This window comes from Pholis gunnellus (genome assembly GCF_910591455.1).
Source record: "Pholis gunnellus genome assembly, chromosome: 17".
Taxonomy (NCBI): Eukaryota; Metazoa; Chordata; class Actinopteri; order Perciformes; family Pholidae; genus Pholis; species Pholis gunnellus.
The window spans coordinates 14,556,273-14,574,565 of record NC_136544.1 but is presented as its reverse complement, the minus strand read 5'-3'; the positions used below and the strand labels follow the sequence as shown (position 1 = coordinate 14,574,565).

General features: G+C 42.2%; 1 protein-coding gene across 1 annotated transcript in view; it reads left to right on the top strand.

Moving 5' to 3' along the window:
- Nucleotides 1-17,950, top strand: part of LOC306709423 (Na(+)/H(+) exchange regulatory cofactor NHE-RF2) — a 28,139-nt gene extending 10,189 nt beyond the window's left edge. Inside the window, exons 3-6 of the mRNA XM_079177554.1 lie at nt 8,825-9,055; nt 15,471-15,624; nt 16,242-16,360; nt 16,477-17,950. Coding sequence (XP_079033680.1) covers nt 8,825-9,055; nt 15,471-15,624; nt 16,242-16,360; nt 16,477-16,641 — 669 coding nt within the window. The 3' untranslated portion in view covers nt 16,642-17,950. The remainder of the gene's footprint in view (nt 1-8,824; nt 9,056-15,470; nt 15,625-16,241; nt 16,361-16,476) is intronic.
- Nucleotides 17,951-18,293: the final 343 nt, after the last annotated feature.

Below are 18,293 nucleotides of genomic sequence, written 5' to 3'. Positions count from 1 at the left end.
CATCCACTCACGCTGCTTCTCTATCTACATTTCTTATCTTTTAACTATCAGTCGTTGGATGCGGGAATATCAGTGGAGAGTAGGTCGACTATAGCGGGGCCGAGGATCGATCGCTGTGCTGCCCACACAACAACACTGCCAACAAATACGAGAGCGAGAGAGAAACAAACACCGTAGATACAGAGGATCCTTTACTGCTATACCTCATTATTGCTGATAGAGACGTTCTTGCGTGCACCTTATGTGTTGCTATATGTGTGTATGATTTAGCGAGCACACGTATACTTCAGTAGGTGTCACAACTGTGCCGTCTTACAGGTTTAACCATATCGGTGCTGGGCTGTTATTGTCACTCCTCACCACTCGTTCGTGTTCAGCCTCTTCACATGTTCACAGCTGTGAGCCAGCACACATTCCCACACATCCATCTACGCAGTGTTCACACGCACACTCGTTGTGGGAGTCAAGCAGATGTGATGGGAGAGAGGCTTTGTGTCCGTGTGGATCAACTGGGAATTCTATCGATGCTTGAGAAACAGTTGACAGGTTTAGTTTTACATTTTTTTACATTTACAGGTTTCGGTTTAGTTTACGTGTGTGAGGTGAAGTTAGCGTGCGTTAAAGTATGAGAGAGGCAGCGGACAGGAATCCCCTCTAATCCAGTCATTATGCTTTGGAAAGTAGGCGAGAGGAATTTATGTCGGCTGTCACTTGCAGACACACACACACACAGCTACGTAAATCTTTGTCCTGATGTTGTCTATGAGGCCTCTCCCACAGAGCATGTTTGTGTCTCTATAATGTCAAGTGTACAGTTCCTCTTCACTGCTATGGTATCCATAGGTTTATAAACACACACATATAGAGCTACAGCCAATGATTATTTTAATTATCAATTCATCTGCTTACTATTTTCACAATTAATAATTTTTTTGTTATATAAAGTGTTTAAAAAAAAAGTGTTACAGTTTCCCAGAGTTGCCAACCAAGTGACGAGGGATATCTGCCACACACTGATAACAGGGGTGTGGACAAACACACACACACACACACACACACACGCTGCATCGCCAAAATTAACTGCTGTCCTGTCAGGCGTGAAAACAGAGGTGGATGGAAAAAGTTATCTAATGATGGACTGAAATAAACAGAGAATAGGAGCAGAGGATGAAATAGCCACATTCACCTTCAAAATCTCACTCCCTCATCTACACACACACACGCACAGAACAGAAACACACACACACACACACAACAGCACATAACTGCTGAATATATCAGCCTCGCCAGCAGCCCACACATTTTAGATTGACATTTAAATGCAAATAGGCAGAAATGTTGTATTCTGCATCCACTTGACATGAATATATTGTAACATGCGGCACTTAAAGATAATAGGGGGACAGAAAGTAAAAGTGAAAGGGTTTGAAGAATTTGTCGCGTACTGAAAGTACGTGAGAAATTCCATGACATGGAGGGCGAACGTCAATATGAGATTAAGGAAGAATGGAGAGTTGAAAGATAGTGAGAGACAGATGGAGAGAATGTATGAGAAGGTTTTAAACCACTTGTTGGTTTGACTTCTTTCCCCTCTCTCTCTCTCTCTCTCTCTCTCTCTCTCTCTCTCTCTCGCTCTCTCTCACTTCTGCCGTGTCCACACGCTTTTGTAGCATGAAACAGGTCCATGACAATCCAATCAACTTCTTACAGCAGGTTCTCATGAAAAGTAAAGCTGCATGCTCTCACAGAGCGTGACATGTACAAACACTTGTGTTGCCAGAGCACTCATGGCATCAGGTCACAAAAGTCTTGTGATGAAAACTAGCTTATTTATGGTCGCGTTTACTCTTAAATATATTCTCAAAGGACAAAAACATGTTTGGTGAATGAAATATATATTATTTATGGCATCGCCAAGGCTCATTGTTTTTATATCACGCATGTTGGACAGTTGGGAGAAAAGTAATTATATACTTCTTTGCAGCATGAAGTGACACTTTGGTGAGAGTTCAGCCTCCAGCTACGATACCTTTTACAATATGTTTGCACTCACGGGACTCTTGCAGCTTCAGCAGTGCAGCTTTTCAGTCGGCCCGACAGTTGAGCTGCAGACATAAATTATATCAGATGTTTAGTGCCGTGTGAGAAAAGTTGGAAGAGTATGACAAGCAGGTCGTTAGTGAGTTTCAACATTAAAATGCAATTGCAGGGTAATAAATTATTTTTTTGCGCTGTTGTTAGCTGTGTTCACAGTTTGCGCAGTGAATGCAAGGAAGTGGAAACGTTTATATGGTTCAATCTCATTCAGAAGAAGGAAGAGATGGTGCCGGTTGACGGGTTCATTTAACTATACTTCAATTGATCAAGACACCGTATTCACAGTAGTGTTTGTTTAACAAGACATAACATGCTAATACAGTGAGCTAACCATTATTAGAATGGGTAATCTTTTTTTTCCAAAATGTTAAACTTGTGTTAAATAGCAGGTGTTGAACTTTGCATCACAAACGTAGAATCCATCAACCCAGAATTCTGCTTTGAGTCCAACACAAGTCGCAATGATAGATCGGACTATTGTCAACAGACAGTATGACAACTTGATCCATGACTAATGCAGTGTACCACTTTTCCAATCTGTTATGTTGCTCCCTGGCTACTTCATCTTGTTCAGGAGAAGCATTCGTTTATTTTTCCCACATTTCACCTCAATGCTCGTCTGTCTCTCTTTCAGTTATGAGTTATGATCTCAGGAAACACTTAAACAGCAGGTACCACACATTACACACACATTACACACACACACACACACACACACACACACACACACACTGCAGCAGAGCAGGAGACTTTGTAAACAGATCTCAGCAGGTCGGTCCTGGTAGAGCACGATGGACACACAGCTATAGCCTTCGTATCACGGAGCTGTTACGCAATACTCCACAACACCAGTGGGGCAAACTGTTGGTTATTGAGATCTCTGGCCAGTCCTCATGTTCTATCTGCTGCTGCCTTTTCTTCCTCCACATCCATCATCTCCCTCTCTGATTGCCGTTTTTCTCTTTATCTTCTCTCTTTCGTTCCTCACTGTTGTCGCTTCCCCCCCCCCCCTATCCCCCTATCCCCCTGTCCTTCATTTCATTTTTACAAGCTCCAAATCCCTCTCTGGTTTTGTCCAGCTGCCTGTCATTTCCTTTCTCTCTTGTTGCTTTCCCACTCTTCTCTCTTTCTCGCCCACTGAGAGAACTGGCCAGATCTGCTCTCTTCCTCTCTGATTGAGCAACACGTGAAGCAGCTGCAGACGCGCACACACACACATACACACACGATTTGAGGGTAGTGCTGTCATGGCCAAAATATCTGAGACACAGCAATTTTCTTAATTTGGTAAATCCTTTTTAAATGATCCTCACATTTGCTTACACTTTTGAAAAGCCGGGAAATCGTGCTGTCACACAGACACTGAGCAATGTATAAAACTCTTCAAACTATTTAAATCTCCATTTAATCTACATCTAAAATATGTATGTATTCTCTCACCTAAATTAAAAACTTCTCTGTAAACACACCTCAGAGGGAACTGGCTCTACTGGTTCCACTGCTGTCTCCATGAAAACGGGTCGTCAACCGTGACTTCAGCATAAGTCCTGCGTGCTGGTGTTGTTTGTACTCCACTGGCATCATTCTACATCAGCAGAGTTTCCATTCAGCGCTCCGTTTTTTAATTAGATTTTGTAGGTATCATAGATAAACTCTCTGTTGCTTCCTGGCAAATGTCCCTTTGTGGGCATTTCAACCGTCATGTCAAAATAATGCCTTTTGTGTGATCAACTGCTGCGTGTAACTCTAAATAAATACTGATGTGTTTGAATGTCGTCAAAACTTAAAAAACGTGGAGATCTCAATATTTACATATATTATCAGCAGGCATGTAACGGACTAAAACAAGCACGTTTTGGTGTCAGACGGGTATTAAAGTTGGGACCACGCCATTGCTCATATATCAGCAAATTGACTGTTCAGTAAGGTCCCCCCCCCCCCCCCGAGTTACTGTTGCCACGCCTGTCAACAGTAACTAAGGAAAGCAGGGCTAACTGACATAAACAAAATCAGGCCTCTCGTCCCATAATGAATGTAGATTTGATCAGCTGTTAGCTACTTTGTGTCGCCTTTAGTTTTTTGTTTTGTGGGTACAGCGCTTGGATTGTTTGGATGCTTATCATAGAGAAACATTGTCGGACCGGTAGATTGTTAAAAGTGGAGCAAACAGAGGAATACGCTGGCAAAAGTCTATGTTTTCAGCTGTTTTGAACTTATGGTAATTTCTACATTGCAAGCCCAACTGGAAAATAGACTATTTTTTAATAGTCGGCACCAGTGGATTTTTCTCCAAGCTGAGAAATAACATTAACAAACTGGGCTACAGTTTTTAGGTCATGGAAGAACTCTGGTCGAGTTATGGAAAGTCATTAAAAAAAATTACATTAAGGCCATGGAACAAAAACAATTTACTTTTTAGTTTAACTGCAGATTGGATTTCCATTTAAAATGGTTTGACCCAATGTTTGTTGAATCTGCCATCTATTGATTGATCAGTTTACGTATACTGTATATGCTTGTTAAAAGGTTGTTGTTTTTTTTGCTTTAGTACTTGCATTCAATCGATGATGTGCACATTGTTGTAGTGTAGGTAAATTAATAGGTCACACCCTTCTTAAACCAAACTAAACTCAGTAGGAAAAACTGCATGCATTTGACTCGGGGCTCAAAGGAAACTTGACCTGCTGATTTATTAGAATGGGGATATTAAGTTTACGTTAATCCCTTTTGGGAAGCATGCAAGTGAGAGCATTGTTGACAAAATGCTTCACATGCTTGCATACACACACACACACACACACACACACACACACACACACACACACCGGATTTAAAGTTTCTTTGTAGCAACTCAAAGACACGTACAACAGCACACATGCAAATACAAACACGCGCACACACACACACGCATGCATGCCCATGCACACTTCATTGTGTTGTTGGACAACAGTGAGCAAATGATCCTTGGCTGTGAAAGGGTTAACAGTGGTCATGATCCATCCATCGCAGTCGGCCACCGCTCAATTATTCAACAAGGTGCGATCTAGTTTCATCAACTGCCAACGCCACTGCCAGCAGTCGGATGCAGAGGGAAATACACAGATAGACACACAAATGACCATTGGTGCTGAAGATTCTTGATAAAGAATCGTCAGTAATGTGGATGTAAAGACTGAGTGGATAAAGGCAAATAATAGAGCAGCCTGTTATGTTCAGAAAATGACATGACTTTACTGTAATGCAGCCTTTAAAACCAGGAAAAGACAACAGTTATGCCATATACCGATATTACAATATCCACAATCAGTAGACAATATCCGGTCTCATGTCACAATTTGGTATAATATCGATATATAGACAGCGTTTTCAACCAACAAACAAAGCTAACATTAGTTTAGCTAGCTAGCTACAATTAATAAAATGTGGCGGTGACAGCAAAAATGTCCCGTCTAAAAAGCTTCTAATCCTGTGTATAAATAAATTGTGCCCCCCAAAAAAAGTTGTCAAAATTGCATAAGCCAACCACACAGTCAAACACAGATCTTGTGTGTACACTGTACTCTCCCCCACATGCACTCACAGAGACTGAAACAAAGGCTGACTGTGACAGCAAACTAAAGGAATCCATGGGATGGCACTTGTCCCGTTGACAGCACATCCTCTCAGTGTGCCACAGTCACACAGAGGTCAGTGCGTGTGTGCGTGTGTGTGTGTGCGTGTCAGTGTGTGTGTGTTGTGTTGGGGCATCAAACTCCATAATGTTCTGCTGTGGGTGTGAAATATTCCATGTTGTTTTACATTATGGAAAAGCCACGCTGATTTATTGGATCATTTTCCATGTGAACATTCACGAGCCTGGAACAAAACATGGATACTTCAGTGTTTTCCCGATAGTTCCTACAGCGGGTCCTCCCATCGGGACTCAGTGCTGATAACCGGCCGCTTTCCTGATGTCAAGCTTGTTTGCTGACAAAGGGGGGAAAAACATCTAATTTTTCTCCCTCTCCAATGAAAACATTTTTCACAAAAAACATGAAAGTTTCAACACCCTTAGTTCAAACAAACATGGTGACTGTATTTAATTCGATTGGCCTCTCGGTTTGGAGAGGTTGTCCGGCAACTTCAGGCCCTCTAAGCCTCTTTGTTTGACACTCTTAACATCTTTCAAACCGGGAGTCTCTGTCCTTTTCACGTTGACACACAAGTCAGACATCTGCATCCATCAGTACAGAGCAGAGGACACACACAGTGGTGTTGTCACCCTCCATCACCGACACAATTAAGCTTGTTCAGATCAAAATGCACACAAACGTCAAAGACTGAGGCTTTAATAGATGGCACCGGCCCCAGGGGGTGATTAGTGTGGTGCGGACAGGCATCGAGAAGCAGTCCGAGGTTAGATTGGAAGACACTTGCGTCTCCCCCACATAATGACTCCCAGCTGTGCTACTCTCACTGTTTATGTTAGAGGAGTTCCACTGCAAACTCTTTTCCACCCCGTGGTCGCTGACTGGAAACTTCTGTCATTGATTTCTCTGTACTGCTCTGTATTTCTCCGGGCTCTGCATACTCTTAACTCCACTGTTTCTTTTCTTGAACTCTCTTTTTCAATCCTCTCACTGCATCTAATTTTCTATCCCTCCCACGCTCTCTCTCCCTCCTTGCTTGTGCCTTTCCTCCTCTCCCTCCTTCTGCCATTTTTCTCCTTTGCCTCGATGCTAATGCATTTGATTTTAAATACTTTTATTCCTCCCCCCTTGGAAGTTCTAACCCAGCTGCCCAACCCAGGCACCCCATCTCCAGCCAGGAAAAGGGGGATCTTGAGGGATTCATGAGAGTTGCTTTTACTGTCTCTCTCTCCCTCCTTCTCAAGGCAACCTGCCCAGATCCCCGCTAAGAATTCCCAAAGAATTCAGTGCCTGAAATGAAAGGATATGTTGCCATCTGTGTTGTTTTTTAAACAGTCGAGGGGTAGATTTGCAGGCAGTGTTGTGGTGATCGAGGGTCAGCCACGATTCCTAACATGAATTTGCATTAATCACACAGGAATGTCAAAGGTGAGATAGAGTTCAAATAAATGAATAAGTTCAAACTGTTTTTTCTGTCAGAATACATCATAAACAATATTCTCCTCTCTCCACACTACAGAACCTTTGTCTCTCTCTCTCTCTCTCTCTCTCTCTCTCTCTCTCTCTCTCTCTCTCTCTCTCTCTCTCTCTCTCTCTCTCACCCTGCCCACATACTTCATATGTATTTTTAGCCGGCACAAGCTGGACCATGATGGCAGCCTCACATACAGTGAAAAAAAATGAACTTCTCATGTTGCGTAATATGATTGCAGATCTCTCCTATGCACACAATATGTGCACCGTATGTAGACCCATATTTGGTCACCCAACACCCACTCTACCTGTCTGTTGCCTCACAGCTAATATCAGCTGAGGTTACAGAGCTGGCAACCGGCTATCATCTCTCTCACTGCACATTTCTTTCCCAGGGTGTAGGTGGTAAATCAGTGTGATTGCATTGTGGAGCTCGAGGTAGAATTATACAAGTTCTATCAATGTCTTCACCCAGGCTGTTGGAGCTCTCAGTGATCTGCTGCAAATGGACAAATTCACTCCAGAACAAGCTCTATAATAAAATCTATTCTAATACTGAATGGCAGCACAACATGAAAACATGATGAGGAAAATAGCTCTGCAATCCACAAAGAATGATGTACATTAGTGAACAAACATTGTATCTCATTCACAATATACATTGCGATTTGGTAGAATTGCATTGCCTTATAATCTTAGGCTGTATATAAGACATGGAGGTAAAGCCACCGTGACCTCATCCATTGATTTGTGGACTACAGTTTTACAGCCTCTAATTCGTCAAGATGGTTCCAAAGAACCATCTTGGTTCTTTGGAACCAGAAGTGACACGTAGGGTGCAGCTGAGTACAACCGAAACTTGAATAAGACATTTTTATAGGTTACAAATAACGTTCATGGACTGAAAAGTCACTGTGAAACCATCTTGGTTCTTTGGAACCAGAAGTGACACGTAGGGTGCAGCTGAGTACAACCGAAACTTGAATAAGACATTTTTATAGGTTACAAATAACGTTCATGGACTGAAAAGTCACTGTGAAAGGGTTCAAGTTCTAAGACGAAAACACCCAGATCCAACAACACTGTGGTTGTGTCCTGTTTACAATGTTTACTGAGGTAATAAAACAAGTGAGAAGTAGGATCATTTTCTCATAGACTTCTATACAATCAGACTTCTTTTTGCATCCTCCTGATCAGAAAGAATGCATGTTTTAAGCATTTCCACATTGGCTTCAAGTTTCAGAACCGAGGATACCACCTTTGTACTTTACAGTATTCATTAGTACCTTGAAGTGACACATATTATTTATATAAAACAGTCCCCCTACAGGCTTGAAAGGTGGTTGTTATAAATGGGTAAAGTGACTCGGCTGTGTGTTTAAGTCCCCTGCTGTGTTAAAATGCCCTGCAGACAGCAGAATGTCTCGCCCAATTTTCCTACAAATGCTGCACCATTTAGATCTCTTTTATAGTTTTTAACATAGATCACATCTCTACATGGAGCTCTTCTGCTATCTTCTTCACATGTTTTGTCATCGTGAACTAACGGATGAACCTTTGCATTTATATTTGTTTTTTCTTACCTGTATAAAAGACAAGTACACACCTTTCTCATTCTCTTCCAGGAGGCTCTTGCCCAGGCTGAAGCCCAAGCGCAGCAGGCCCAACCCCAGTCACGGCCCCCACTCGACCCGTCCGAGCTCACTCCACGTCTGTGCCACCTGATGCGCTCTGACACGGGCTACGGCTTCAACCTCCACAGTGACCGATCCAGGCCCGGACAGTACATCCGCTCCCTGGACCGAGGATCCCCTGCAGACCACGCCGGGCTCCGACCACAAGACAGGCTGATAGAGGTAGGACGGAGGAGCGTGGATGGAGTGAAATGACAGCGTAATGCAATCCAATACAGTAGTCCTGCAGCAAATCTAACAGGTTCAGTTTTGGTTGACACTGTCAGATTCAACAATCTCATAGTCTTAGCTTGTGGTGCTGTATCGGTCTGCATTATATTATCATTGTTGTGTATGAATGTGGAATGTTAACAAAGACAGATTCACTATTCAGATATGAACAGATTATGCCCTTTGAACAGATACAAACAGTTAAATTCATTCAGATCAGCTTTATTTTCATGGACCTCCTGACACTGATTTTAAATATTCATTTCCATACGGATTCTTAACAGTTGTACAGCTTTTATTGAGTTAGTTAGATTTACTTCTTCTTTGTTCTTTTATATGGGGTCCGATTATAAATCATGTTTTATTATTTGGCTAGTATAACTGGTTATAGTATAGATGGCAATAGAAAACAATCTAATAGAAAATGATGCAGTCGAGATGATTTCTAACAACTTTTGGTGCAGGTCTGAATACAGATACAAATGCAGATGTTTATGTGACACAAACAGATTCAACGTTACACCCCTCGTGCGTCTGTGTTGTGGGGCGGTTTGAGGGGTTGCATGTGTGTGCTTACTAAGAAGTTAACAGGTGAGGGGAAACCTCCACAGTAGAAGTGATAAGCTGGAAGAATATTGAGCATTATGTGAGCGCTTTCATGCACACATGCTCTTGCAGACCGGGGCCCAGGAATGAGGAGATCATGAAATATGTGCACACACTAATGAGGTGATTATTGATAAATGATTCTGGTTTAGTCTGGTACGTGTCAGAGAATAATATGATTTACTGTGTGCGATGAAAATCCCTTGAGGGGCCTCTTGTAGCGCTTCATCTTGTCACTTTGGAACGTGTTTTTTCTGTCTACTGTGTGTGCCAACGCTCCTGATTTTGCACATGTGTTCACCTTTCCACACAACCATCCTATCCATTACCTCCAAATAAATTGACAAGTATGCTTAGATGACCTTCTCTCGTGCATATTACTCCGTGACACACCAACACACACCGCTGCCTACCAGTGCTTTTCCAGGGAAAGTCCAGTAGCTCTCGGCTGCTCAGAACATCGCTAGAAGTCAACAGATTATTTAAAGACAAAACAAGTATGTAAGATAGAGGGAGAGCACCTGAAATATTGGAGACTTGCTAAATACGACAATACAAATAAAAGTCAGTCATCTGTGGACAATTCTTAAAAATGTCCTTCAACTATACAGAGTGCTTTATCTCTCAAATGTTGGCAGCAACATCATTTTCATCATAAGCAGTTTTTCATCTGAGTGTAAACACACAACATTCATTCTTCATTCCCATGACCTTTGGCCTCACTGGCTGTACATCAGGGTCCAGACCACGCTGCAGCACAAGCCAAACAGCACCCTAGTAGGGTCTGATAGTGAGGTGAAACAGAGTTCATTTAGGATCTCCCAAAATTATTTGCACATTTTAGACCATTTCTGGTTTATTTTCTTACGTTCCAGGCAGCTATTGTTTCCATTTAAGAGGTAGTTCATGACAACATTTTAAAAAATCAGCTTGTAGGGACTTGAAAGTTGCTTGACAAAAACAAAAAGATGAATTTTGTGTTGCATGATAAGTTGAGATGAGTTGATACAGTTGAGAGCAGGGCCTGTTTTTAAAATGCTTCCTGTATGTAGCTGGAGGCAGCAGCCTTAGCTTCGCACAAAGACTGGAAACAGGGGAAACAGCTTGCCTGGCTCTGCCCGAAAGTAATGAAAAACTCACTAAGTAACACATTATATCTGTTTTGTTTAATCCGTTCAAAAACCAAAGTATAAAACAACAATTTTACAGTTTTTTACGAGGTGGTTATGTGCCAAGAAATGGAATGACTTCTTGGTTGCAAGGAGACACGGTCTAGAGCCATGCTAATCGTTTCCAGTCGCAATGCTAAGCTAAGCTAACTGGCTGCTACATATTTACCACACAGATATGAGAGGGATATCAATCTTTTAACCTAACTCTTGAGTCTTGTTTTGCAGTTTCTAGAGACGGGGACAAATTACAACGTTTTTTTTTTACATTTTTAGGTCATCGCATTTGATTCTCATATTGTAGTGAACTCACTGAATGGAAGACAATTTCTAGGTAGGAAAATAGTCAAAAACTGCGAAATGGTGAACTGTAGTATAAACTGTATGGACTAAAAAACGGATAATCATGGTCTGATAGCTATGATCAGGACCACCAAGCAGAGCTGCAGCCGTCTGTAAAAGGCATAATGTTGCCGATCACTTTTCAGTGAAAATACTGATGTTCTGGAACAATAGACGGCTGATGAGAGTGTGTGGGAACATCCTGTAGCACGTCCCTGATGACAGTCACTGACCTCCCTACATCTCTCCATGGACACATAAATTGAAGATGACATTTAGGCCAAATTAAGTTCAATTGAAGGAGTTTTATTGGCATGATGCACATGTACATTTCCAAAGCAAATATTTGAATATAAATGACATGAAATAGAAGAAGATGTCTGATAAAATGCCCATAGTTAAAGCTAAAACTTAATCAGCAACTATTTTGGTAATCAATGAATCGTTTAGTTTTTTTAAGCATTACAAAATGAATATTTCTTAAACGTGGCTTTTCCACTGTTAAGATTTACTGCTTTTATCTTCTGATTTTGGACAGTTGGACTAAAAGGACGAAAGTGTGACTAAAGACTAAACGGTTAATCGAGAGCAATTGATTGGTTGGTTGCAGCCCAAGTTTAATTGTTCCAAACAAACAAAATGTCTAAAGATATTTAAACTCTATTCAACTTTTTGTTATTTTATATGAATATTTACTGTTTGCAAAAAATGTTGAAGTGTTTTTGCAATTATCTTAGATTTCCTGTGGGACAAAGTCAACCTCATGAGACTTTAAGTATACTGGCAAATATGTGATTTCCGCCCTCTAAAAAACTTGATCCCGGCATATTAGTTTTGTTTGGATCTGAGGTCATAGAGTTGGCTGCTATTTGTGTGTGTGTGTGCGTGTGTGCGTGTGTTTGCAACCGTCTCTGACCATGCGTCAAGAGAGCGTTTGTGTTATCTGTCAGCAGCCTGTTAGAGAGGTGAACAACCATGACACGGATCTCTGTCTCTCGCCGTCTTCTTCTCTCACCACGCCCCATTACACTGGAGGTGTATCAGCAGCAGCGAGCGTTGTAAAGGCTATGATGAGAGCTCAGCTTTCTGCCGATGTTTGGCAGAAGCAGTGACACCACTGAATGGCTCATCAGCCTCTCTGCTCTGCCTGCGCTCAACAGTGCATACTCTGGACCTCTCACACACTTGAGGGTGACATCTATGAACATACAAGCGGGCGCCACACTCGCTGACAGCAGTACCCACAAACACATTTGGAGTTCATTTCATGATCGGCCACAGATCAGCTCACAGTGATTTCACACCTGGGTGGTGATCAATTCATGCTCTCTCAACCACATCACATCACAAAACAACACTGAGTTTGACTTTTTAGGCAACCTTACAAAGCCAGACGAACTGAAATGTCTCAATAACTACTGGGGGGGATTGTTATTAAATGTTGTACATACATGCATAGTCCCCAGAGGATGAATCCTGATGGATTAACACAACATTTTGTGCAGATGTTTTATTGGGGAGGCGGTCCCCTGACCTTTCCTTCAGCGCCATTGTGAGGTTCGTATTTGTGGTTTAAGACAAACACCCACACAACTAATAAATTCCCATCATCCTCTGCTGTACTTGGCCATGAATTCTAATTAGCAGAGGTTAGCATGCTAACATGAGGGTGACCATGGCAAACCTTTTACCTGCTTAGCATCAGCATGTTAGCATTGTTATTGTCACTCTTTAGCATTTTGACGTTAGCATTTAGCTCAAAGCACCGCTGTGCCTCAGTACAGCCTCACAGAGCTTCTGGTAAGACTAGTTTTGTTCGAACTGTGGACAGGTAGGGATCAACAGGCATTTAATTTAGGGGCATGGACAATGAATAATGACAGTGTCCTTGGTGCTGAGACATCATGAACTCCTTCTGCACATAATGAAAAGTAATTTTCCACTGGAAATAAACATGAAAGCTCTTGTGGGAACATTAAATTCCCTCTAATTTATTACCAAAATCAGCTGCTGAATTAATTTAAAGCCACAAATAGGCTGTGCGGTTGCTGAGTCATTCATTACCTATAACAGCTTATGTCCAGGTCCTGAAGTTTCAACAGGCTTCAATTACTGTCAACATCTAAATCACCTCTCATAGTTGGCTGCTTGGTCTCTGTGAAAACAGACCTTATGAGATTTTGACTCTCTTTGCGACACTAAACTGGATACCAAAGATTTTGAATCTGTGCCTGTGTGTGTGTGTGTGTGTGTGTGTGTGTGTGTGTGTGTGTGTGTGTGTGTGTGTGTGTGTGTGTGTGTGTGTGTGTGTGTGTGTGTGTGTGTGTGTGTGTGTGTGTGTGTGTGTGTGTGTGTGTGTGAATTAGGATTTATGGTGCAAGAAATAAAATCTAAAACCAAGTGAAAGTACAAATCCCCCTTGGCAGAAAGAGAGAAATGTATTACTATACCCTTTATTTCTTGGAGTTGAATGAGTGAAGGTGCAGGTGTTGTGATCCAAGGTTAGTCTCGCTGCTCTTACAAACACGAACACACACACACACCACATCAAAAATGTGCCAGTGAACGTCAGGTGGCTGGACTCTCCTTGGCTTTGATGAGACACTCACACACACACACACACACACACACACACACACACTAGTATTAAAAGGTTCCCAGAGGAATAGTCCCATGACAAATAAGCGTCTGTACTGTTCCTACAGCGTGTATTAATTAGCCCTGTGGGCAGAGAGCAGAGTGAATTGTCTTGTGTGGGATGGACTGTTAATGAAGGGCTGTGAAACATGACACAACACCTGCTGTTTGGCTGAATACAAAGATGCTTGTTCTCTCTGTATTAAACTGTCTGTGTCCCTGCCTGTCTGTCTGCCTTATCTGTCTGTCATGAGTCCTGGGAAAAGGGATAGATTCTTTATATGAAAGAGAGAAAGCTGAGGAGCTGTTCACATTTTCCATCTGTTGATTCCACTCTTTGTGTTGTCTTCTTTCCACTCTCTCTCTCTCTCTCTCTCTCTCTCTCTCTCTCTCGCTCTCTCTCTCGCTCTCTCTCTCTCTCTCTCTCCTTTCCCATAAAGTCTCTCATCGCACCTATTTTGCCTACAGACCTATTTCCCACCTATTTTCCTCACCTACAAATGAGAGCAAAAAGTTTAGGAGTTTCTTTTTCTCTCTTCTTCACTACGTCCCATCTTGTCAGGACTCGGACACCTGAAACCCGCACTATAGCCAGGAGCCCAGGAGAGCCGTCAATAATTGATTGTGTATCAACACGAACTTGGCGTGATGCGAAGCTGCCTGCCTCAGAGAGGCCAAGGTCTAGACAAAGCAGGTCTCCAAATGCACGCATCATCTTGATAAGAGCAAGCAATAACAGGCTATTGTGTTTTTCTAGGGCAATATTGTCACATAGATGGTCAGTCACATGCACACAGGGTCATTGTGTCCCTCCGTTGGACTGTTTCTGGCCCCTAATATTGCCTGATAGGTGAAATCCCTTTCACAAAGTATGGACAGTGAGTTTTCTGTTATTGTGGTAAATCCTAACTTTACTGCTGGATGTACAGCTGTCCACTGTTGCATTGTGTAAAGAGGTGCAGCCTTCTGAGAGTCATGTTGAACAGCGTATCCTCAGTATGTTGTACCACGGCTCCACTTAGTGGACAAATGAGGTAGTGACAATGTCAACAATGAAAAGAAAAGAGTGACGGGAAGGTTCATTCAGATGCTATTATTCAAAATAAAGCTGAATGTAACTTAACCAACCCACTGACCTGGAGAGATTTGTGTTGGAGAGATCTGATTTGGTTGTTAATGTCTCTTAAGCACAAATCACAATTAACTGGGAACCTTACGGTTCTGGTCGGCCATGCCAACATGTTTTGGTCTTGTACATTTGCTGGAAGTAACACTATAATTTTCATCAAAAGCAGTTTTTCCTCTCAGTGTACGCACATAACATTCACCCTTCATTTGCAGCAAAAGTTTCCTCTTGGATGCCCCTTTGCAATAGATAAAACGTGATAAAGTGTTGTCTAGGCTGCGTCTATAGTGGAGAAAAAGAGATGCAGTTCCATACAGACTTCCCTAAATACTTCTGCACAGCTGGTGCTGTTTTTTTTCTTAGCCTGCCACTGGTGTAGTGTGCTGATGGAGAACCAAGGGCTATAACAACCAACCTACAAAACCATTTAAAAGTATCCTTCCTTCCTACAAAAACAACCCTTTATATTTGTCTCTGTGTTCCCCAGGTAAATGGTGTGAACATCGAGGGTATGCGGCATGCAGAGGTGGTGGCCTTCATAAAGAAAGGGGGAGATGAGGCCTGGCTGTTGGTGGTGGACTCAGAAACCGACGAACACTTCAAGAGGAGAGGGACTGTCCCCGCGGTCAGCCATCTCAGAGGTACGACTGCACTAACAAAAGGCTGTGTGGGTACGTATAAACTTTTATGAGGCAATTAGAAAGTCAAAGCAGGTATTTTACTGCAAATAATGAGGTTGTCAACAAATCTGTGTAACATTTTATTTTAGAGTTTCATCATTTTTTAAAGAAAACGTCCTGGAAAATGGCTACATCAAAACCCATCATACATTTTTCTTTTTAAACGTTCTGTGCAGCCGTTGTTTAGGCATCACTGCCGTGGATTGTGCGTGACCCGCAGTGTTTTAAATGCTTTGACTTATTTGATAGGCGTGATTCAATAGTTTCGAAATTAGTTCGGCCCATAACAACTCCATGGCTGGAAGAAATATCATGGAAGCGTTTCTGTGCCTGGAATTAATAAAGGTTGTTGTTGTTGTTGTAACAGGATGTGAGATACTTGTCTGGATAGACGTTAAACAATTTAGTGGAAGTAAGCTAATTCATCACTGTCTTGATTTTCCCTATAAATATATCTAATTACATAGTCCTTTCTGGTAAACGTGGACATTCTTAATAATCTATGAAATGAAGCATGAGTTCTTGACTCATGCAACACTCTCAGACCTTACATCTGGCTTGTTTGTTTGTTTTCACAGACTATGACGGTCCGTCCATATCCAACGGCTCCCCTAACGCTCAGATCAACGGCAGCTCCACCACGCAGTCCATCAGGTCCACTCACTCCGACCTCAGCAGCCAGGGCAACAGCACGCAGGTGGGTGTGAGCGTTCATGCGTGGTGCTGTATTTGGTCTTTGGTGTCTCACATGAAAGACGGTTACCCTCAACGCTTCTGTCTGTCTCTCCGTCTCCAATGATATCTCCCGTCTAGCTGGCGGATGATGATGGCGGCCTGCTGATGGACCCGTTCGCTGAGATGGGCCTGAGTTTGAGCGCTACGGCAGCAGAAGAAAAGTTGAAGGTCCATTCCAAAGAAAAGAAGAAGGCGCCGCAGATGGACTGGATGAAGAAATATGAGCTGTTCAGCAACTTCTGAGACTTCCCGTCCCCAAGGACACTACGAACACCAGAGATGTGAGCTCTCTGCAGCCCTCTGCGAGGACGAGGAAGAACCAATATCCCCCATACAACAGAAGATATTTTGTTCCTGGAATTAAATGTGACAAAAGGAATAAGTTGTACTATGGATTTAACATTTGACAGCTTGAAGTACAACATGAAGAAAGTGCAAAAACTGTGAATAATTTGCTGAAATCACACTGTTCAGAAGGAAGAGCATCTTTAAAAGCATCGTGTACTTGTGTCGGGTCGGAGCGTTACAAACACAAATTTACCTAAATCCCTTTTTCCTCTACTTTAACCCTCTTATTCTCCCTACTTAAGAGACTTGTTTCAAACAAATGAGGGAGACAGTTATTTTTATATTTCAGAAGTATAAACAACTATAAAATAAAAACAGTATCCCATCATCATGGACTGCATTGAAAGAGTTTTATGGACACTGTGACAATAATGATTGTGGACATTGTGGGAGTTTTGACCCATCAGTCAGAGGAATCCCAAAGTTGGCAGAAGATCACTGTGAATGAGTTGAGACCCTCCACCTCCAGCCCACGCAGATGTTGGATAATAATCACCCACAAAGAAAAGGACGGCTGTGCGCACTGGTTGTGTGTGATGTCTCCTACATGTGTTTGTACTTTTACATAGAGTTCATTAACTGATCATCAGATCAGCCCTGCTTTATTCAAAGAATAATTCATGTTGCTTGTTATTTAGCACTCCGTCTTAGTAATGTATCACCACTAACCTCTTTTCCGAAAGTACTCCAGTGTACATGTGCATAACAAAGCGCATCACTAAGAATACATGTATTGATAAAGTGAACAATGGAAACTGGAATGTAGAAGAAAGGAATGTTTTCTCAGGACGCGATGAAAGAGTTTATCGTTGGAGGAGGCTTGATGTGAACAGCAGAGGGCAAACTTGCACCACAAATAGAGGATCCATTTGACACTTAAACTAAGTTTATCCTGGCTATTTGTTCGGGTTGTGTCTGACAACTTCTTAGTTAGGAGCAGTAACCAAGAAACAGTCCGCCACAAAATAGCAAAGTCATTTTTACACTTTGTTTCTTGTACGGATTAAACAAACGAGATACAGCATGTTAGTTAGTGAGCTTTAGAGGTGCCAGGCTAGTTTCCCCTTGTGTCTAGTCTTTATGCTAAGCTAAGCTAACCAGCTGCTACTTATTTACATTAACTGGCTACTTGCGGTCGCTTCATATGTACCACACAGACACAAGAATGGCATCAATCTTCTCATCTATAACTTACCACCAAAATAAGAGTATTTCCCAAAAGTCTCGTACCGTTCCTTTAATTAAATACGGGCCAGGAAAGAAAGCAGCAGATAGTATGTTGGAGTGAAAAGATGTGATCAACATGAGTGAGAGCAGGTTGTTGGGCGGAGGGAGTGTAGGAGAGGCTACACAGTGAGGTCAGAGATGCTCTGGAGGACCTACCGAAAGAGACTGTGGGAGCCAGGGAGCTTACTGAGGATTACTACACACACAGGGACAGCTGTCACACACACATTTGGAGCACAATGTGTGTGTTTGTGGAGAAGGTATAAATGCCGTAATCCAGTGTTGATAAAATACATTACAACAAGAGGGCCTGCAAGTTG